The 24,952-nt window shown below is 33.9% G+C and overlaps 1 protein-coding gene and 1 long non-coding RNA gene across 4 annotated transcripts in view; one reads left to right on the top strand and one right to left on the bottom strand.

Moving 5' to 3' along the window:
* Positions 1 to 24,952, bottom strand: part of rttn (rotatin) — a 133,911-nt gene that overhangs the window by 43,016 nt on the left and 65,943 nt on the right. For all 3 annotated transcript variants that reach the window (XM_056450524.1, XM_056450523.1, XM_056450522.1), the window contains exons 27-31: positions 22,292 to 22,464; positions 10,182 to 10,401; positions 3,789 to 3,917; positions 3,031 to 3,141; positions 1,367 to 1,525 (exon numbers count right to left, since the gene is read on the bottom strand). In XM_056450524.1, coding sequence (XP_056306499.1) covers positions 1,367 to 1,525; positions 3,031 to 3,141; positions 3,789 to 3,917; positions 10,182 to 10,401; positions 22,292 to 22,464 — 792 coding nt within the window. The remainder of the gene's footprint in view (positions 1 to 1,366; positions 1,526 to 3,030; positions 3,142 to 3,788; positions 3,918 to 10,181; positions 10,402 to 22,291; positions 22,465 to 24,952) is intronic.
* Positions 10,342 to 24,952, top strand: part of LOC130218343 (uncharacterized) — a 67,005-nt gene continuing 52,394 nt past the window's right edge. Inside the window, exons 1-2 of the long non-coding RNA XR_008835939.1 lie at positions 10,342 to 10,430; positions 22,299 to 22,575. This is a non-coding gene — a long non-coding RNA (uncharacterized LOC130218343). The remainder of the gene's footprint in view (positions 10,431 to 22,298; positions 22,576 to 24,952) is intronic.

Genomic DNA, 24,952 nt, shown 5'->3' on the forward strand with positions numbered 1-24,952 from the left:
AAATGTTATTTACAATATATCGCTATCCACACCAGATGAAATAAGAGTGTGTGCAGATTGCATGTGAGCCCTTTACAGGGCGGATTCAAAGGTAGCTATTCAAAGGTGAAGAAGTAAAGAATGTTAAACAGAAAATCCTGCATCTCCTTGCTTTCCTACATACAAAATAAACTGAGAATATTGTGTTACAATTGAGCTACATCATTTAAAAGCAGGCATTCTAAGCTTTCAGCAGACTCATGAAGTAGTGGTGGTAGACGTTTAACCTTTTTGATTTATTATTTTACAAAATAATAATAAAAAATGTGTTTTTATTATGGGTGCACAGAAGTAATAAAATGCTTTACAGTTTTTAAATATGTATAACACTTATCTGTATGACAAAAACAGATGAAGTAGTTTGAGTTTCTTTTGCAATGATATTAAAAAAGACATCACCTCTGACGGTTAAATCAACAATGTTTTGTCATCTGCCACTTTATTTGCTTCTGCTTTTAAAGAAGAATGACTTGTGTTTGTCAATGTTTTCTCATTTCATCAAATGTTTTGCCTCATTGCATCACTGTTTGAAATGTGCAATTGCAGTTGTTTGCAGAATTATCATCTTTACGTGGGTTGTGCATCAGCACAGCTCCTCAGCATTAATGAATCTTATGTTTCGTTCCACACTGGCGTGGATACCGACCATACAAATCACAGATTCAACATCTGAAAGTTTGACCCAAGTAAGAATTTTTGCAAGACAATGTCACCTGAACAAGTCAAGAACATGTATCTCACTTTTATTCTGACCAATTGAAAATAAATAAACAAACAAACAAACAAATAATTCTACCAATGGGGTTTAAATCTAACAACTGCCAATAAATCACATCGAATCACTCAAATTACTACACATAGTTCATTCTTAAATTGGTAATATTAACAACTTTAAATGACTGTGTATATAGTGTGTATTAATATTACCTGTAGATTTGTTCAACTGTGATACCCTTTGAATTTCATATGAAGAAATAAGTTGAATTATTTCAGCTGCTTTGAGTAATGACTATAAATGATCAGCCATCTGATTCTGCAGAACACCGTTCTGAACACTGGTAGGTTATTTACATGATTAGAAACAGATTTGGGATAATATTTAACCAAAATAAAAGTTACTGACTGCAGTTTTAAGTAAAAAAGCACTTGGGGACCCTGATTATCCTATCAGTTTTGAACTGTTAAAGCTTGAATTTTTTCGAGTCCGACACACATCAGATGTTCAGTGAACACAAGGTGGTTGGTCCCTCGACTCTGAGCCTGAGGCAGTCTGGGTAAACACTCAGCTTTTATGTGCTGTGTTCAGGGTGAATCTGGCTGGACTCACCTCTCTGCGCACCATACTGCACTCCTGTTTCTCCAGCAGGATGTTGAGTACTGTGGCCCACAGGCCGCCAGAAATGTTCTGGCAGCTCGCAGACAGAGCCACACACCCTCTCTCCAGCGAACTCAAAGCCGCACCCACTGCCAGACTGGCACAGCGGACCTACAAACACACATAAACACACACACACACTTGTGCTCAGAGTAGCACATGTGCTTGGCATTGCTAACTACCATGGGTTCTTTGGCATGTAGAACTGGCACAAATTTGTGTTTGTCATGCCCATTATTTTCAGTGCTCAGCATCTGCTGAGCTGAGGGAGGCCTGGACACGCACGGGTACTTAGGAAAACTGGCCAAAATAGAAGGCCAGAAGACACAAATCACTAAATATGGCTTTCATCAAAATTACGGACGTGTGCATTTAATAATTTGGCCTTGTCTTTGATGTGCCAATGTACAGTACATTCATGAGAACTGGTATTTATTAGAGCATTTGAAATGTGTAAAAAAATATTTGTTTTGTGAGCCATTCAAGACAGTTCATGTATGTTATTTTAAATTTTAAATATTTATGGAAAATAAATAAATTAATTACATTTAATTTTCAAAAGACTGTTTGAGATAAAAAATAAAATCATTCATTCATTTTCTTTTTGGCTTATTCCCTTTATTTATCTGGGGTCGCCACAGCGGAATGAACCACCAACTTATCCAGCATATGTTTTACGCAGCGGATGCCCTTCCAGCTGCAACCCATCACTGGGAAACACCCATACACACTCATTCATACGCTATGGATAATTTAGCTTGCCCAATTCACCTGTACCGCATGTCTTTGGGCTTGTGGGGGAAGCCAGAGCACCCAGAGGAAACCCACGACAACACAGGGAGAACATTCAAACTCCACAAAGAAATGCCAACTGACCCAGCCGAGGCTCGAACCAGCAACCTTCTTGCTATGAGGCACCTGTGCTACCCACTGTGCAATCGTGACGCAAAATAAAATCAACTGATCAAAAAGTGTCTCCCCAGTAATAACTGCTAGTTTAGAAAACAAATATCACATCTTTCTGATTTCTGATTCTGAATTTTAAGAAACTTTCTAAATAGCTGATTAAAAGTCTACACATTTTAAAGACTTTAGAATCTAAATGTCTTTTAATTTAACTGTTAGATTAGTTATTATTAACTAAACCAAAAATTACTTAAATGATGTGTTAACAGAAAAACAGTTAAAATAATTAAATATAAATATTACAAATATTGACTTTGAGTCCAAAATACTGTAAGAGCACAGAGAATTAAATCTTAAAGTTAGAATTAGCAAGATTAGAGAAAAAAATACATTAACAAAGGCACACAATTCCAAAGATTTAGATAAAAACAAAACTAAAAGCTAACATATAACTGAAAATATTAATACAAATCATATAAAGACAGTAAGCTGTTGAAGTTTGTTTTTTTCACAAATTTATTAGTAATCTATTTAGCTTGCTGTAAAAAAAGAAAAATCTAATTTAATCTCTGCATTTTTAACAGTTACTCGCACACTTTTGTTCAAGTATTTCATGTCATTTCTTTCCAAAAGTATTCCATGTCAACAAACCAAGACAGTATTTTAGGTTAAGCACATCTCAAGGTTTATTCTACACATGAAGGTCTCACCTCAGGGTCACGATCCACCCACAGAGGAATTAACCAGGCCAGGCCAAGCTGAGCGGCACTTTGCTCATCAGCACTTTGCTCTCGCCCCAGAGACCACAAGGATATCCAGTCCTTAAACAACACACACACGCACGCACACTCCAAATATAGAACATAAAACTGCTGTCCTAATGTACCTACAGTCATTTTATATTATAATTAAACGATGAAGCTGAGTATTAAACATATTTCCAGTGATAAACCAATATAATAATGTGCTCAGCATGACTACACCCTTCACAGATCACTCTTTTAAATTAATACTTTTCTATAGGATGCTTTACAATAATGTATTTGTGCATATACATTAGATTAGTCAGTACCAAAGCTTAAACTGGAACTAATCTAACAAAAAAAATTTAAAATATTAAATAAAATCATACTAAACAGGAAATATCAAGAGAAACATAAACATATAAACTTGTGTATTTTATTTTAGCAATATCTTGTTTGAATTTAAATTATTTCTATTATTTAAGATGTTAGTAGACCAAACTCTTATTTTATTGAATATACTTGTTTAAATGCACCAAAAGTATTGGCTATGTTCACTGAAAAATGAATGAAACAAAAAATTATTTTCAAAAGGGGATGTACTCATTTCTGCTGAGCACTGTAATTGGTCAATATCACTTAAAAGATTAAAAGAAGGTGTTAGCACCCCCTTGTGTCAGTTTCAAAGCCTACTGACAGCAGTGTCAAACATTGGTTTTTCTGACCTCATGTGTGCTTTCCTTCATCATCTCGTGTGACAGATGAAGCAGGCAGATCACTGCATTTTTTGTTACTCCTTTGCCCATAAAGGACATTGAGTTTCCTCCCAAATCGACATAGAATGAAGAAATGACCTGGGAAGAGCATTCAAAGAGAAACACAATCAGAATTAGCAATCTGGAGGTTTCACATTAGATCACAGTAATACATTTTTGTCCTTTAATCGTGATATATGGTATTATTACAGTATTGAAATAAGCTGCAAATAAGGTTACTTTAACAGGTATAATAAAAAAATAAATAAATACTCTACAATTTTTGTATTGCTTCATTGTCAGGCCCGGATTAAGAATTCAGAGGCCCCTGGGCACAATGTCTTGAAGCCCCCCTACCTGGCCGCACCCCTATAGTTATAGATTAATATCATATAGATTAATATCATATTTTTTAAATAAAATTAATATACAATATAACGTACTGCCCGCATTTTTTTAAATGAATGATATACAGTACATGTTTTTAAAGCATTTAAAGCACACTTTACAATACTTTACAAATACAACTAGTGAAAATTATTGAATTTTAATAAACTTGTTCAGGTTCACTGAAGCAGTACAAAAATTTATATTTAAGTGTATTTTTAATGTAGAACTTCTGCAAACTTTTAATGCATATGATTTGGATATAACACCTCTCCAATCCAGGTCAGTTCTATGAATCTGAGTCTTCCATAATGCACCCACTTATTAATGATTCCTACTTGTCTTCCTCATGATGAAGAGTAGGCAAAATATGATATGTAGTGGGGGAAAAAGAAGAATGAGTTCATCAGACTAGATTCGATCCGGGTTTATGATTGATCGTGTCAATACATGTTGCCATGCAATTGATGAGCTACGCCACTCATGTTGTCTCTGTCAATCAAACGGTGATGGGTGGGAACCACCTAATCACCAACGAGGTCTGCTATTTGCACTTAGCCTAAATAGACAATACAAAATCTGCATTTTTTTTCCACCCCTCGCAGGGGCCCCAAGTGTTTGCACGGGTCCCTGGGCCAGTGCCCATAATGCCCATTGGTTAATCCGCTCCTGTTCATTGTATATAAATGTTTAAATTAAAGAAATGTTTCAAACTAAACAAATTGTAAAAGGATTACGATGTACAATGTATGAAAGGTAAAGGTAAAGCTAGTAAACACTGACTAAGAATTAACATATATATTGATATAAGATCAATAATTGTTTCACAAGTACTTTACATCATCAGTTTAACTTAACTATATAAGGTTAACAAGTAGTGCTTTTTTGTTATATGATCAGCACATTTTCAACCAACATCTCAGGCATGTCATAGGCCATATTAACATTAGAATGTGTATGCTTGTAAATAGATAGCCCATGAAGTCTTCAAATCTTTGGTGCTGAGATAAACAGCAGTGTAAATACAATTCTGAAAGTAGCTATTGCTGCCTTTTGAAATGCCCAAGATAACAATATTACAATTATTTATTTTAATTCATTATTGTGATATAATGTATTACTGAAAATCTGCATATTAATTTCGCACCATGTTTACTTTTTAATCAAACCACCTTAAACGTTGCATCCCAAATGACACAATATGCACTAATAAACTCAACCGCGTAGAGTATGAGTTTAGTGTCGTCCCAAATGGAACACTTTTTTTACTAAACAGAAATCCAAACCGTTTCTCTAGTAAATAATTAACAGCTGCCAAATTAGTGAAATAAAAGACCAAACTACCTAATATTACCTGTCATGAGTACAACTGCATTCACTTACTTACGTAGGGGAATGTTGCATGCAAAATCCAAAATAAAAAAAATACAGTAATTAAACCTCAGCGCATGATAACTCCTCTCCACTTCCACCTTGAGCAAAGTTGTGACCACTAAGTGCATGAAATGTTCACACTTCAGATTCTAAGTTATTTAATGGTATTTAAAGAATACCTATTAAATGCTGAATTTACAGTGTGAATGCACTTTTTATACTATTTATACTACAACATAGAGCAGAAATGAGCATAAAGCCTTAGGGCTCTATTTTGACGATCCATGCGCAAAGTGCAAAGCGCAGGGCGCAAACACATTAAGGGCTTGTCTTAATCCACTTTTGCTATTTTTAAGGATGGAAAAATCCGCTTTGTGACACGGTGCAGGGTCTAACAGGGTTGAGCTTATTCACTTAATGAGTTATAGCTGTGTTTTGAGAATAAATCAATCAGTCTCATCTCCCATTCCCTTTAAGAGTCAGTTGCGTCACGCCCTGGTGCATTTGCTATTTACATGGCGGACTTTGTAAGTGGCAAAACTGAGCGCTTCACTAGCAATAAAACAGTTAACTAGAGCATCTACAGCGCGAGAAGGAGAGATGAGCCTCCTCATTATTTACTTTCACTTTCACTCTCGTGGATAGGAAAACGTGTTGTACGCACAGACATCTATTAGACTATAAATAAATAATTTCGTTTATTAAGCGCAAAGATTTGTTTCAAAACTATTTCTAAATTCAGTTCTAATTTCCAGCAAACTAATAAATGAACAATAATAACAAAGTGTGTTCAAAAACTGAGTTATATCCAAACACACATACTGTGCCCCATATGGTCTAAAACCTGACAGGTGGGCAAATCTAAGCTTGTTTTTAATAAAAAAAATATAAATATGTATATAATAAATAATTCTGCTAGTAATAATAACATTATATAAAAGCAAATTGTCAAGAATAAGCTGAAAAAGCCCCCCGAGATGAAGAAGGCATGAAAGTATGGTTTTTATATTTATGTAGGCTAGAAAATAATACTTTTTGTAATATTTTAATCCCTTATATTTATATCCTAAATATATCCTTTTTATATTCTATATATCCTTAATATTTAAATTATTTTTAATTTGTAAAGATATTTGCGTATTGCTGTACACCCTGTGTGTATTCAGCAGTGTAAGCGAGGCGCAAAACTAACGTGCTCTGCGCTGGACTATAGACCGGCTTTGATCTGGTCTATTGAACAGTCTATTTAAGTTCCTCAAAATATCAACGTGCATGCAATACGCCTCATCGCGCCTCCTTTCTTAGACCAGAACGCCTATGGGCGCACATATGAGCGCAAATGCATTTGCTAGTTAAACAGCGTGGTGCAAAATGTCAAAACGACTCTTGCGCCAAGCTGAAACTAGCAAACAACAATAGCGTCGCGCCTTGCGCCACATTGCATCCTGACAATCAAAATCAAAACTACATATGGTATCACAGGTGATTGTCGTCTGAGTGCACCAGACATGAATGACACTCCTTGTGGAGCTTGAGAAGCATACAGCTCTTTAGGATCTCTATACTTTGTAAAATAAAGACTTGCAGGAAACAGCATGGAAGAAAGTTGTCGCGGGCCTTAGTGCATATGAAAAGTAAAAAAAAAGTGTAATTATATAGAGAGAGATAAGTAACAATATAGAAAAGCCAGAGATAGATTGATCTGTGCAAAAGCTGCCGCTGGTGTGAAAGGCAAATGCCTGTGCGCTGCTTATGCTTTCCATATGCGCTGCGCATGTGATACTTACGCTCGCCTCGCACTTGCAGTGTGGAACAGGCGTAATTATGCGATTTGGGACACTCCTATAGTCAATGTATATCCATTAAGGACAATTTCATCATCATAATGTAAATTTTAGATGCAGTTCAGCCCTCCAAAAAAGCATGCACGCATTTAAATAGATTTCATAATCTTGCATACTGTCAGCGGCTTCAACATCAAACACATTATATGACTACACAATATCATTATGGTATATACACAGTAGCTGCGGTAGGTCTACAATTACAACCCTAAAAGATGTCCGAACGAAGCGATTACTACTCCTTCTTGTACACAATGATGAACACTGAAGGGGGAAACCATCATGTCATTTGCTTTGATGATGATGAACCCCTCATTATGATCCCCTCAAAAAAAAAAAATTTTAGATTTAAAATTACGCAAATTAAAGGGCTCGCCCCATTGAACCCGGAAAATACAGATATCCTTATTTATACGGAAGAATCACATCCCTAATAGACAGAATCTGCAGACATTTTTTGCAAATTCTGCTAAATTTTTTTTTTTTTTTAAATCCGGATTTATGTGGAATGATTTTAGGAGTATCATAACTAAAAACTTAATATATGAAATAAAAAAATTATACATTTTTAAATTTTATTTAATGTTTACAATGTAAATCCAATTAGATCTTATTAAGTAAACAAAGCAAGTCTCTCATATAATATATCTACTAAAAGACAGAAAATATTACTTCACGAACTGTATGTGTACATAAATCATATGAACATTTTAATATGACTATTATTATAATATTAGTGAAATTAATTTACTGAATAAATATAAATTTACCCACATTTACACAAGTAAATACATAGACTCAAAGATGGCCTAAAAATCTGCAGAAATCTGCGGATTTCTGTGTGCGCAAATTCCGTGTGAACCTACTGATAACTAATATGTGTAACACTTTAGAATAACGGTCCATCAGTTTATGTATTTACTAGCATTAACTAAGAATGAATAATCTTCTAAAACATTTATTAATCTTAGTACATCTTTAACGAATGCACTATTCGAATCTAAAGTTGTGCATTCAATATGAACTATCATTATTTAGCTTAAATCAAATTAACTATAAACAATAAATGTTAACAAAGATGAATAAATACGATAAGAAAAATATTATTATTTGTTTGTTCATTTTAGTAAACAATTACCTAATGAACCATTATTTTAAAGCGTTACTCTAGGTACTAACAATTAAATTATTCATTGTTAACATGTACTTATTGTGTAAATACATATTTTCATATTGTACTTATGACTAATTAAATAACTGCATGCAATTACATCTGTAATTACCTTTTTAATTACACTGTTGCCCATACTTTACACCCTTAAATCTACAAATACCACCAAACATGTTGCTAACCCTCCCTTATCGCACCTCAGGAGCACCAGAAATGTTCTGCAATACAGAATGAACACAGTAAGTACTTTGGGTATATATCTTGTTACATTCCTTGGTGTTTTGAATGTATTGCTGTGTTTGGTTTCTTTTCTCCCTCTCCCTCTTTCTGTTAACTGTTTCTCAGCTAGTTGTGGAGAAGAGGAGGGTAATTAAATGCACCTGCTGCTCGTTGTCCTGCAAGCTTAAAAGCTGATCAGTTACAAGCCACAAGGAAGCTTGCTTCCAGAGTGGGGTTTCTCTCCTGCCTGGTTGTGTTGTGAGAAATTATTGTTGCTGTTTTGTTTAACTTATTGAAGTTAAAATCTGTTGTAAAGTATTTAAACCGCAATTCTTACACAACATTTGTTTTGGCCTTTCCACTTCCTGAAGCCTATTTTTGCTTCCCAGTTTTGCTTTATCATAGTACATTTGTGTTAATAAAATCATTAACTGAATTTGGTTGGTGTGTTGTCATGAAGCAGGGGATTGATCCACACACACCTCAACCAACTTTACACTTTTCACTGCTACTCTCACTCCTAGACATTTAACATCAGGGACTTAACTATATATATATATATATATATATATATATATATATATATATATATATATATATATATATATATATACACACACACACACACAGTAAGCATATATACATATATATATATACACATACATACAGTTGAAGTCAAAATTATTAGCCCCCCTTTGAATTTTTTTTACTTTTTTAAATATTTCCCAAATGATGTTTAACAGATTCAGGAAATTTCACAGAATATTTTTTCTTCTGGAGAAAGTTTTATTTGTTTAATTTCGGCTAGAATAAAAGCAGTTTTAAATTTTTTATGAACCATTTTAAGATATTATTAGCCACTTTAAGCTCTTTTTTTTTCGATAGTCTACAGAACAAACCATTGTTATACAATAACTTGCCTAATTACCCTAACCTGCCTAGTTAACATTATTAACCTCCTTAAGCCTTTAAATGTCATTGTAAGCTGTATAGAAGTGTCTTAAAAAATATTTAGTCAAATATTATTTTTTGGAATTTTTTGTAGGTACATAGTAGATAAGACCACCTAATATAAAGTGGGACCTATGTTTCTTTTATTGTTGTTTATGTAAAGCACTTTGAATCATGATTGTGTATGTGCTATTTAAATAAACTTGCCTTGCCTTGGATAGCAAAGCAAATGAGAAGCAGCTGAGACTCGAGCTTGTTGGTTCTGGAGTGGTTCATGTCTAAGTGTTTGGGAACATCGTGGACTCTTGCTTATGAGTGTGCGTTTAATGTGAGAGGAGCAGTGAGTGTGCATGTAATCTGTGTAAAATATATCCCAGTGTGTAACCGAGGCACTTGAGCACATGTGTGTGTACATACTTCCAGGAGGCCGCCGAGGTACTTGAGGCAGAGTGTGTTTGGCTCCACGCTAGGAGTGTGTGTGCTCCAGCCGGGCAAAGCAGTCACGTGGGCCATGGTTCTGAGTGTGCGCTCTAGAGATGGCAGGCCATAGAAGCATGGAGCATCTGACAAGCGCAGACACTGCAGCAGACGCAGAGACAGTTCTGAGGCAAACGGCCCTGACAAAACCTCACACATCCTGAAAAACAAAAAGGCAAATGCAAAAGAGTGAGTAAAAGTGTTATTTATTTGACACTAAGGGTGATGATATTATGTAAGGGATACTTTTATTCATTGCAGACTACAGTAATTGTCTATGAATAGTCTATGAATAACACTGAAGGCTGGAGTAATTGACACTGAAAACAAATGAAATGGTCACTTTACAATAAGGTTTATTAGTTAATGTATTTACTAATATGAAATATACTTGTACAGTATTTATTAATGATAGATTTACATTTTACACATCAACATTTACTAATTAAGTTCCAAATTCATGTTTAACATGAACTAGCAATGAATCAATGTACTTTCATTAACTAAGGTTAACTACCATGAACAAATACAGTAATAAATGTATTGTTTACAGTTTGTTCATGTTAGTAAATGCATTAACTAACATTAACTAATACAATCTTATTGCAAAGTGTTACCAATTACATCTTAAAATAAAAATACAGTAAAATAGAATAAACAAAAAAAATATGATTAATAATTACATTTCATAATTTAATTTTTTCAACTTTTTTGATCACATAAATTCAGCCATGATGAGCATAAGAGACTATTGTTGCTTTAATTGATCATTATTAATGAATTATACTCAGTCAAAAGAGAACTTTTCTACCAAAAGAGAAAACTTCTCTTTCGATAGCTTCTGACTTCATGAGGCATCTGTGTTTGTATTCTAAGCGTAAGCTAAAACTATTTAAAGAGCTTAAGGAACGCATACACAATGTATAGATTCCTAGTCAGCATCTACAAATAAGACAGCTAGTGACGTTCAGGTTTGTGTTTTATAAGGTAAACACCACTGTGTTCGAGGAGACAGAAATTGAAAACTGTGGACTATATACATATATGTGTGTGTATACAGTATATATATATATATATATATATATATATATATATATATATATATATATATATATATATATATATATATATATATATATATATATATATATATCTCTGTGTGTGTGTGTGAGGTAGGGCTGCTTATTATATCGCAATGTGCACATCTGCAATAGTCACATCGCAAAGACATAGAATGTTGAGTCTGAATTATAGTTGACCGGGAGCTACATAATTGCATTTAAACACATTATTCATATAGAACTTAAATAATTTATGCATACATATTTTTTCCTGTTTCTGGTCCAAATATCTACATTTCAAAGCGAAAACAACTGGCAAACCATTTTGTTAAGTTGTTTTAAGAAAAAACTCTTAGTTTTGACTTATCAAAGTCTAAGTCAGGTTTACTGTTAATTCAACCACATGTACAGACATGCAGAGAATCGAAATCGCATTTCTCTCAGACCCAAGGTGCTTAACATATAAGATTAATACAAAAAGTAGAATTTTAAAAAGAAATTACAATAAATACAATTACAGATAAAATATAATCTAAAAATATAAGTAAAAAAAATTGTAAACAATACAATTACACTTAAGGCCAAATGGCAAGCAGTGCAAACCAGATTAGTGCAGATACAAACCAATATATAGTGCAAGTACAGTACAATGTAAAAAATATATAGTGCAAAAATCTTGTAAATATGATGAATATGACAAAATGACAGTGTCTTAATAATTTACAGGGAGGTAGTATGAGGTAACTAGCAGTTCACTGTTACAAAAAGTGACTGGTGCAGATGTATGCGTATGTGTTTTTGTATGTGTGTCAGAGTCCAAAGGTGCATGAGGAGGGAGGGGAGTGGTGGCAGAGCCAGGAGAGAGTTCAACAGAAGACTTGTTACATCAGAGTTCATCAGAGACTTATTTCTTCTCACAGAAAAAACTAAACAATAGTATTACTTTGTCTAAGAATAATTGTAATATTTGGACTAGAAACGAGACAAAAAGAAAAGCATTTTTTTACCTTAAATATTGTTAGACTTCCCAGAAAACCATCAAATAGAACTATTCAAACCATCTTATGAAACTATTCATATAGCAATATTCATCACAAAAAATAAAATATCGCAATATCAGATTTTTCCAATACATGCAGCCCTAATGTTCGGGACAGCAGAAATTGTAGAATTGCCTCTGCAGATGTAACTCTGCTTTGTTGCATGTACAATAAAGTGTAAACTGGCTTCAAAACCTTCTTAGCAATTTCATTTTAATTAAGCAACAATATCAAAAACAAAACTTCTGAAGTTTGGTTTCTTGAAGTGTCTTGATGTTGCCACACTTCTTTTGGATTTAATCGGTCTTGTTCATTTTCCTCATGTCTTTCCAGACAGACAAGATCTCTGTGTGGAGCACTGACTGCTTTCAGACTTCGTACAAACAAATGTCTCAATGAATTATTACAATTAATAGCAAAAATAAATAAATGTTTGGAAATGTTAACTGATATTTACACAGTACACCAAAAGATAAAAGTAACTGAATTAAGACTCTTAATTTGGCCACAGCTTTCTCTGTGTTTCAGCAAATGGGATGATTTTTGGTGCTAAATTTTATTTTGACACATTTTGGGAAAATGCTTTGAAAACTTAAAAAATTCAATACACTCTAAATTTACTAGCCTTTCAATATTTTCGTGGCAGTTTTTGATCCACTGACTTGACCCATGAAACCATATTATTATGTACTTTATTGTTGGTGGTTTTCCTTGTAGGGAAAAGGTTAAATTTGTATTTTTTATTTTATTTTTTGGTCATCAGCTACAGTGCCAAAAAAGGTTTGCTTCTGGCTTTAGAGTTATATGGAGTAGTGTTTGTAAATATATGTGTGTGAGTGTGTCCACTCTCAGAACATACTGTAGTAAGTGAACTTATGCACACAGACTATATTTTGCTGTCTAACTCCATAAAACTCCATATAAAAGCCAGAAACTTTTTGCACAGGCCTATCTAAAAAGTCAATAGTGGCAACTGATGATCAACAGTAAATCTGACAACTCTTACCTCTTCCCAATAGGGAAAACCACCAATAATCAAGAATGCATCATTATATGGTGTCAAGGCTTTGCAATCAATAAATGTGGTTAAAATGGAAGTCAATGGGGCAAAAACAGCCACAAACATAACGAAAGGGTAGTCAATTTGAACAATACATGAGGGTAAAACCATGTTTTGTTGGTTGAAACACTGAGAAATGCCATGAGGAATGACAAAGGGTGCAAAAGTAACTAGAATATTCTAGATAACTGCTTCTTTACAAGGTCACTATAAAGTCACCCAAAAAGGCTGATCATCCATAAAAGACAAATACCCAAAAGGACTAGCTATGAGAATCTCAATATGCAACCAGTTCAACAATTGCAGAGCTCTCAAGAGGGATAATTCAGTGCATTTTGAAAATACAGTACTTCAATGTTTCAACTTTTCATTTTCACTTCTCTTAGTTCATGATGTAGCTACAGAAAAGTTTAACTTTGAATAGGAAATTTGTCAAAACTCATTTTTAATTCATTCAACTGTTCTCTGGGTCTAGCGGGAGCACTTTTAGTTTAGCTTTGCATAAATGACTTCTATGTGGCATTGATATTACACATCACTGTTGCCTAGTTAGCTAGCTGGTGACTTTTTTCAGGTGCTGTGCAATATATCATTGCTCCTGCTGTCATGGTACGACAGCAAAATTCCTTGATTATTACACCAGAATGAGAGTATTCCTCACCATATTGGCCTATAAAATAGTAACTTTTCATCTATCTTAGTTTACAATGTAGCTACAGAAAAGTCTAACTTTAAATAAAAAAAAATGTCAACACTAATTTTAATTCATTCAACTGTTGTCTGGGTCTAGTGGGAGCACTTTTAGTTTAACTTTGCATAAATGACTTTTATGTGACATTGATATTGCACATCATTGTTGCCTAGTCAGCTAGCTGGTGAATTTTTTCAGGTGCTGCATAATATATCATTGCTCCTGCTGCAGCCATGGTACGGCAGCAAAATTCCTCAAATATTACTCCAGAATGAGAGTATAGTTCCCCACCATATTCGCCTATAAAATAGCAACTTTTCATTTTCACCTCTCTCAGTTCATGATGTAGCTACAGAAAAGTTTAACTTGTATAGGAAATATGTCAAAACTCATTTTTAATTCATTCCACTGATCTCTGGGTCTAGCGGGAGCACTTTTAGTTTAGCTGTGTATGCGTAAATGATTTATATGTGACATTGATATTACATATTACTGTTTCCTAGTTAGCTAGCTGGGGACTTTTTTCAGGAGCTGCATAATACATCATTGCTCCTGCTGCAGCCATGATATGGCAGCAAAATTCCTTGATTATCACGCCAGAATGAGTATTCCTCACCATATTCGTCTATAAAACAGCAACTTTTAATTTTCACCTCTCTTAGTTCATGATGTAGCTACAGAAAAGTTGAACTTTAAATAGGAAATTTGTCAAAACTCATTTTTAATACATTTAACTGATCTCTAGGTCTAGTGGGAGCACTTTTAGTTTAGCTTTGTATGCGTAAATGATTTATATGTGATATTGATATTACACATCACTGTTGCCTAGTTAGCTAGTTGGGGACTTTTTTCAGGTGCTGTGTAATATATTATTGCTCCTGCTGCAGCCATCATATCGCAGCAAAATTCCTTGATTATTACACCAGAATGAGAGTATCCTAGCCATATTGGCCTAAAAATCGCAACTTTTAATTTTCCATCTGTCTTTATACATGTAGCATCAGAAAAGACTAACTTTAAATAGGAAATTTATCAAAACTCTCACTTTCATTTTTCAAAAGTGTTATATATACTTAATCATTATTAAATCACTCCATCCATGTTTCAATCTACAGTACACATTTTATGTAGAGCAACACTTTCATGCTGTATTTTCTAAGTGACTTTTCTTGTATCATAAAGAATTACAAACTAAAGCAATCATAACAGAGACGGCCCATAACAAGCATGCTGAACAAACGATACCTGTTCGTTTGCTGCTCGTAAACTGAAAATATTCTGAAGGAAATGTTTTAGTATATCAAATTTGCATTGCAGGGCCTTGACGCATCAGCATCTAACAGTGGGAATTTCCAATTTGCGGATCCTTAAGGACTTTTCAGGAGATTTATTCCATAAATAACACAATAAAATCAAAAGCATCATTAGATTTGTATTTCCCCCCAGATGGCAGGTAGAGGAAGAAGTCTTCTAATGAGGATAGTAAAACATTTCCTGCAAGTACGAGAGAGAAAACGAAGCGCGCTTTTGAATAACAAATCTGCCTTGTCGGTCTAAATGGTTTCAGTGAGTGTTTTTGGGGAGCAAACAGATGTGACCGAGTGTTTTCACACCCTCAATAACCACAGGTGCACGCTAAGCGCAATAGCTTCTACGGCTCTTGAATACACTTGAAGATTTAATTAAAATGCACAGCGGTCTCCAAACCAATCATCCTGTTAGAAAAAATAGACCCACATCAGACAGTGATATTATGGCTTTAGGGTACATTTACATAACAACCATACTATAAAAGCAGACAATCCTGTCAAAGCATTCCGTGTTCACATGAATCTGCACAAAATACTAAAACGCAAATTGTGCAGCAGGCCAGTAGGTGGTGATGTCATTGTGTAAATGAATATTATACGCTGATGCGGTCATGGGGCCCATTCTTTGTACCTTGCTTAAACACTGTAAGATAATTTGGCAGATCCTGGATCTTTTAATTGTGAAAACTGAGCTCTGTTATGACCATCAATGCAGTGATCGGCTGGTAGCAAGACATCAGAGTAACGACATCATCTGATTAATATTTAATTATCAACCATGTGAGCAAAATGACATGAAAATCATAGAGAATGAAACTGTTTATGTTTTACTGTTAAATGGTATGCAATAACTTTAGCAAATTTGTGTAGGCTACTTGTACATGCTTAAAGCCTGGTTTATACTTGACGCGTCCACTAGTTCGATTGAGTGTGTGCGGTGAATGTGACGTCATCGCTGTGTTTGCGGAGGTTCACTTTGGGTGCACACAACATGATTTCGGCTCGAGGAGTGCACTTTTTTTTTTTCTTTTTGAGACTCGAGCAAACAGTTCATGCGGCACCACGTTTGATTTGAGTTGAATATGAAACATTTTGTAGAGATTTTGTGTTAAACAGGTATGCCTGTACAGACATCTTCATGATCCGTCTATGCATGGTCATATTTGGCTAGAAATTGCAACAGCTGTGGGAAAGTTTTTGAAAAAGTTTAGAAAAAGTTAAGGGATACGTTTGTTAAAACCAAAAAGAGAGGCCATGGCAAAAGTGGAGACACGGGTGGTTTTAATAAACAATTATAGAATATGTTTTTCCATCATTGACAGGTTTTACAGTGATGTATATATTCCAATTTTGAATTTAAAACAATTTAATATTTACAAAACTAAAATGAAGTAACAAATTATTTCTTTGACAATTGGAAAGGAATATTTGAACCTATCGGTTTACAACATACTGATGCCGTTTTTAGGCTTTATTGGTGACAATGGTCATTATTGCCTTTTTAGCACGTCAGTAAAGGACAAACTAGCCAGAAAAAATGTGTGAATTGTTGAGTGGGTTAAATTTTAAAAAAGTAGTTTTTAGATTTTTAGCAAGAACTTTTTTTTTGCTTTTATACTTACAATAATATAAAACATATTTGTAGAGCAACACATGTTCTCTTGTCATTAATATTTTATTTAACTTTAATAGGTAAAACTGTTCAAGATATGAACAAAAGCAAGTGATTTATGCAAAGTTTGAATTTATATATATATATATATATATATATATATATATATATATGTATATATATATATATATATATATATATATATATATATATATATATATGTATATATATATGTATATATATATATATATATATATATATATATATATATATATATATATATATATATATATATATACATATATTGAATGGTTATAAAAATCTGTATAATCATTAAAATAATTTATAAAAATAATTAGTTTAAAAAATCTTGAATGATATTAATGATATGATGTAGTTCTGGAAACTTCCTACTTCTATGGTTGTCCGTCTGATTTTACGGTGGGTTTGTTTTGACCGCCCCCTGTCGTTTTAAAGAATATCACAATGGTGAACACGTCAAGTGTAAAAGCCTCGTTGTTTCATGAGGTGCGCATGCAGTCAGCGGAGGTCCGTGACGTGGCGCCAGGCGAAAGTATAAATCAGGCTTTACATATTTATGTGTCAAGATTATAGTAATAAGTAACCTATTTAGGTTTATTTTTTATTAGATCCACTTATTTATTTAACTGTAGAGTACATTTTCTATGTTACATTAAATTACAATTCATTTAAATTTATTTTGCGTCAAAAAAAAATAAATAAATAAAAAAAAATTAATAATAAGTAATTTTAATATTTGAGAAGGGGTCTGCATCTGCTGCGATTCATCAAATCACCCACATATTAGCCCTCAACATTACAATACGGACGTGTGCAAATTCTATAAACATCAGTGTTTCTGCAGGTTTCATCAAGTCAAATTTAAGACTTTCAAGGACTCTTTTAAGACCATCATGAATGAAATTTTAGTCTTATACAGAGCTAAACACTAAAGATTTTTTCTAATAGCCTGGTAAATTCAAATTTAGTTATTTCTTAGCCACATATTTTAATGTCAAAACAAGAAAACTAAATAGTTTATAGTTTTTATAGTATATAGTTTTTTCAACATAATGTTTCTTTAAAAAAAAGACAAGTTTAACATTGTTAAATATATAATTATTATGGACACAATTACGTGAACGATCAAAAATATATATCTGTGGGCTTTATGTCCGAATAGATTGAGTATAACTCCTTCAACATAATGCCTTCCCGTTATGAAACCTTGCATATTCCATGTCTATTTATAAACATTATGTATGCTGCCCTTATGTAAATAGTATATCAATATTTCTCTTTACAGATCGTGTTATTGCTGTTATTATCATGAGAAATTGACAACTGAGTAATTGTTCATTAGTTTTCTTTCCCTGATTAGATAATTAAAATTGGACACTTTGCTGTTAAATTTGATATATATATATGGATGTTGGACTGATTGAATAGCTTTACTTGGACAGGAAAATTGAGACCTTTTTAAATCTTTCTAAAACCTACTACACAATATTTCAGTGAATTTAAGACTTTTTAATGCCTTAAATTTAGCTTTTGAAATTTAAGGCTTTCTAAGACGCCGCAGACACCCTGAATCATTCATATATATATATATATATATATATATATATATATATATATATATATATATATATATATATATATATATATATATATATATATATATATATATATATATATATATATATATATATATATATATATATATATATTATTTTTATTAATTTTTTAATTATTATTATTATTATTTTCTTAAAATTATTATTATGTATCTTAAAAGTAAATATTAGTGTCTAAAGTGTACATAATAGTCAGTGACAGCCTTGTGTACATAATAGATTAATAGACAGATTTGTCTACCTGTATTTCAGAGGGTAGATCACATAACAGTTTTAAGTTGTTGGTGAATATATATTTTTATTTATTTTTTTAAATAATTTTGCAATGTTGTTTTTTTCCCAATTAAATACAGTCATCTTGGAAGAAAAAGTCAGCAGTGGTACTTTCAGCATCGCCGTCACTGGAAATCCAGTCCCACAATCCCACAGTCACACAATCCAATCCTGTTTATATAAAATAGCCTGCTCCCGAGCAAGTTTGAGCTTACAGACCTGTTGCTATGACAACAAAAAACTATCCTGGATCGAGTCAAATCATCAATAATCAAATACAGCTAACGGAGTATTCCACATACGAAGAAAGAACCCCTGTAGTCCATAACCGTTTTGGATGTCAAGTTCTTGCTTATAAACATATAATGCCTATTTTACCTATGAACATATAATGCATGTCTATGATGTCACTTTTTTCAGTAAAATACCACTGTGAGGTAAATAAATGATGAAACGCATTAATACTTGAGTTGCTTGAGCATCCCATAACACCTTCATAAAAATCCTTATGCTTCTTGTGTCTGTGGCACAGGGTTTAGTGCTCATGTTCCAGATGCATATGAGTAATGAGGCAAAACTGATTTTTCTCCAAAATGTCTAGTTCCTCTGCACTATGCAGTGAACGATGTAGGATATTTAGCACCACTAGCCTTTGTGCAAATGCTAGATGAAGACAAATGAAGTAAATTTTACTTTACTAATTTAGTAAAAGGTCACAACTAACTTTTATTCTGTGGCAGAAATAAGTTCCTATACCTATTTTATATACTATGTTCCTACCACTACTGCTACTACTACTACATTGTAAAAAAAACAAGTTAGGTTCCACTAAGGATGCAACGATTAATTGGTTTCACTTTTTTATTTTTAAGATTTACTTTTGGCTTTTTTTGCCTTTATTAGATAAGACAGTAAACAGACATGAAGCGAACTGGAAGAGAGAGAGAGGGGGGTAGGGTCTGGAAATGTCCTCGAGCCAGGATTCGAACTCGGGATGCCCTGAAGTGCTACTGCACCATATGTTGGCACGCTAACCACAAGGCTATTGCGTTGACAACTTCTTTCACTATTAACCGCACTTCAATTCATTCATTTTCTTTTCGGCTCAGTCTCTTTATTAATCAAGGAGTGCCACAGCGGAATGAACCGCCAACTTATCCAGCATATCTTTTACGCAGCGGATGCCCTTCCAGCTGCAACCCATCACTGGGAAAGCACTTTAATTTGTCGCGGTTAATTATTCATAAAGGCTTCTCAACACCGCGTTATGGAACCATAAAGTTATGGCAACTGTGCCCTAGTTAAAATTTCAAGCTTGTACACAAAGACTAATACACACACACACTGGATTACCTATGGCTGAGCTGAGGCTACTAGCTAAGGGTCGTAAACATGCAGCGACTTTTGCAGGAAAATTCCTTGTTTCCAATGGAAGCTTGCTTATGCATATTGGGAACGGCTCGACACACTCATGCCTTCCAGGCACACCTAGTTGAAAGAATGCCGGGAGCGCACTGCGAGTCACGTGACAACAACTGATCTATCAGCTTCATACTTTGTATGGAATATAAACATTTCTACTTCACAGAGAAAAAACTAAATGAAAATACCAAACAATTGATCAAAAGTGTCTTTCAGACTGAGGTTTAGCAGCCTTTGAATACATTTGTTGTCTTTAAAAGGGAAATACTTAGTTAATATATAGCTTATTTTTATTTATTTATTTATTGTTCTGTCATTTATCATTTTGTGCTGTATTTTTTGGTTGCTGTGCAGCAATAAATAACACTTTAAAATATAAGTGTTTTCACGATTTTCTAAACTAGTAGTGTTTTGAAATTAATTAATGAATAATAATTGTGATAACCGTGAATTATTCCTATAATCATACAAACAACATTTATAATCGTTGCATCCCTAGGTTCCACACAATCGATTTGTGTTGGACGACTACGACAACTCCCACTACGACAATGACGACGACTACTTCATTTTTTCAACAACATAATTAAAAGAACAAAACAAGTCAACAGTTTCTCGTCAATATTATTCTTTCTACTAGAAATGAACATATTAAAGAGCACAAATATTTTCAAAATTGATATTAATAAGAAATGTTTCTTGAGTACCAAATCGCCATCTTGCAATGACTTCTGATAGACCATTGTAGGAATGCAAATGATCATTTGCATTTGTTTATATTGCAAACATGTCTTTTTTTTTCAGGTTTATACAGATTCCAAAGACAGACACTGATAAGATCAGGAGATAATTAATATGTGTGTGGACAGGGTTTTACAATGTGGTTACATGTATTTGGGTTATCAGAATTTGGGTTTTGGTCATATGGTCAAGAAAGATACAAAATAGGTGGGAAACTTTGCTCTTACTCTTTTCCTGCTCTGGACTCTATCTTCTCTGACTCTACTGCTATCAGACTCTCTTTGGGGCCTACTCTCTGTTCTTTATCTCTCCCTCTCTCTCAGGTAACTTTAATTACATTTAAACTGTGCACAATTAATATCATATGCTATTATCATTTCATGTTTTATCATTTTCTACAGTTATTTTGTAACTAATTTAGTTGTAACCATAGAGAATTATTGTCATTAAATCATTTCATTTAGTAAATTACTTTTGATTTAACATCAGCACTTGATATATTGCAGTACAATACAATCACATAACAGCAACGCTCTCCCATATTTTAGCTATTATAACTGCCCTTATTTCTGTTTTTAGTATAAGAATGAAGAAGTATGGTTTGACTAGGAATGTATAGTTTTTTACCATAATACTGATTACTTTTCAGTCATTTGGCAAAACTACAGTTGGAACCGCTGTAATCAAATCCCTTCATACACCATGAAGGCTAAAGTAAGTGCTGTTGAAAAATACAAGCAACATATACAATATCAGGAAAAAAGTTCTTTTAATTTGCAATAATATCCCACAATATCACTGGTTTTGCCACGCTTTTATGCATAATAGACATCTCTCAAAATCATTTCAAAAGTCTCACCACCCAAACCTCTGAACACTACTGCATTACGGCCAAACAGTCACTCAAGACAGTTTGTGAATAACTTCCATTTCCATAGTTTTTAAACCGAAAAAAAAAATCTCCAAGGCAGTCCTCAGGTGGCAGTGTGTGTGGGTACGTTCTATAGATAGATAGAGCTGTCTGCTTGACTGCATGTGTTAAAAAATATATGAGTGAGTCAGTAAGTGTGAGTCTGTCGCTAAATGAGTCAAGTGAGTCATTTTGTGCGTGAGGGTGACTCATCCAGTGTCTCTGAGTCATTATCCTGTATTCATATATGTGTGTGTGTCTGTGTGTGTTACCTGTCAGAAGTGTGTGTCATCAGAAGCAGCAGTGTGTTGAAGAGGCCTGTCAGTTCTCTCTGTAGCCGGTGACTGAGGTGGGCCTGGAGTTTGTCCACTTCCCCCTGTGATTGGATGTGTGTGTGGTTCTGCGGATCAGCGCTCAGCAACAAGTTCAGCAGTGTGTGCGACTCCTGCACACACCAATACAGATATTTAACAACGCGATCTGTCAGTTACAGCTGCTGGATGCCTCCAGATTTAGCTGAACACAATCTGATGATAGCATTCTCATCCTCCTGCAGGTATGACTAATAATAATAACAGCTTTATTACACTAATTGTGTATTTGTACAAAATAATATTTGATATTTTGGTATATGTACAGAACAAATACAGAGCTATTTTAACCACTGCACATGCAGAACTTAATCTAAAACTTTTTTATTTGTATACAGTACTGTGCAAGTACTGTGCAGTTTGGGATGGTAAGATGTTTGCACAAATCTAAAAGGTATGGAGCAAATGTAGTGTCATTACTTTCAGGTGAAATTTACTTTTAATATACAAACAGAAAATATGGGAAATATGAACACAATACTTGGGACAAAATTTCTTTTGAAATCAAAAGGCTAGCATCAAAAGTATGTGTTTAACGTGACCTCTTGGGCTTTTTTGCTTTTTCTGAAATGAATGCGCTATTTAATATCAAGCTCTAACTCTTTCTTTCATTTGTCCTAAACAATTAGACCCAAAAATTCCAATTAGAACCTGTATTTTGTGTCACGTTTCAGGAAAGGGAAGGATGAGGGCTCAAATGCAGGGACAAATCCATGGATTTATTAATTAAGAATAATTCCATGGTCTATTGAAATTCTAGATTCTGATTGGCTGGAGGGTGTGCATTATTTTCGTTAAAACGCACAGCTAGTTCCAGTCAGTTTTGATCACAGTTTGAAATAATTGCGCTTCTCCCAAGCATGTGTAGTTACTATAGCAACTCCCATGCGCTGCACAGGAAACAGCTGAGGACTGTTAATGGCGGATGAGAAATCTGCAAAATTTGAAAAATACTCATTAATTATGCCACAAAATTAAGTTTTAAGAGTTTTTCAAGTGAGAATATAGTTATTTTAAAGTCAAATCGGCAGTTTATGTATAAGGGTAGCGTGTCTTTAAAAATGTTGGAAGCTCCGTGAACGGCTACCCTCTGAGCAAAGCTTTATATTAGCCATACCATCACAGGACCTGCCGCTGGATCTAACCTCTTGCATCTCTGTTATTAAAACGTGATATATAATAAATCTTTTGTATATCTAACGGTCAGTCTTTGGACTTTTGAACCTATTATTTGTTCTCAGCTGAATTTTTTGGCAGATCACAGAGATAAGTTTTATAATTTATTTATGACCGTAAATAATGTAATATTACACTGATCCTGTGTGTTTGGCTAATTGCTTTTGTTTTAAAGAACATAAATAATGCACAATGCTCTCTTACCTGTCCCAATATTTCTCTAATTTACATATTTAACAGCAGAGATTTCTGAAATAGGCTTTGGCTGCTTTCTTTTCAAAATGCATCTTATGTGCCCTTGAATTGTTGTTTCATTTAACTTTGTCAATGTTTAATTTCATGTGTATAGATTAATGTGTTTTTAATAATTGTAACATTATTTTACTCAAAGCAACGATTGCGTAGACGACCACACTCCACCGAGTGTCATGTGGTCCTTCGCCTCCACGTCATGCATTAAAATCCTTTATCCCTTACATAAAACAAAAAGCAACAAAAACGACCCCGAGGGCGAAAAACATAAGTAAAACACACACAAAAAAAAACATGGACTGGGCTGGCAGGGAAAGGCAGGGCTGGACCAGGCGATAATTGACAACGAACTGGCACAGGACAGCTAACATGAGGAGACTATAAGGGAGAAATAACTGGCAAACAAACAGGAGAAAATAAACTAATAATGGGTTAACAAGGAGCATGGGACTAGACATAAGACAGGAGAGCACGTGACACAAAGAAACAACACAAGCCATGTGCTCACGTAAAACAGGACTAGCACACGCAGCCAATGAGAGAACCCATTAACCGCGTGTTCACATGAAACACAACAGTGAAGCACGTGACCAACATGTAAGGATGGAGCCAAGTGCTCTACACAACACCAAGATGAAACAGAACGCAAGGGCCTGCGCACGGCCAAGATGGCACTCATTCAAAGACGAAGACAGACAGGAAATATGAGTGCTGGGCCTAAGAAAACTCGAGCCGAGAACAACATACAAGACAAGACAGGACTAGTGGCTGGACTCTGTCACCAAAACAAGAATTACCAAGACCGAAGTGGCAGAATCCTGACATTTTCTGGTTGCATTTTAATAAAGAGAATGAAAAGCAATATATATAATGTCATTATACCCTCACTAAAACAACAAATGTAACTGGGGGCCTAAAACTTTTGCACAGTACTGTATATTAATTTATACTAATAAATAATGACTTTTAAATACCAAGTAGTGTTGTCCAATTATTTAATGTACATATTTAAAATTAATACATCATGCAAAAAAGTTAAGAAAGCTGTTAATTATGATAGTTCAACAACAAATTGAAATAGTAACCATTTTATAATTATATTTAGACATTAAAAACATTTTAATGAACATTTAA

The sequence above is a fragment of the Danio aesculapii genome, chromosome 24 (genome assembly GCF_903798145.1).
Source record: "Danio aesculapii chromosome 24, fDanAes4.1, whole genome shotgun sequence".
Classification (NCBI taxonomy): domain Eukaryota; kingdom Metazoa; phylum Chordata; class Actinopteri; order Cypriniformes; family Danionidae; genus Danio; species Danio aesculapii.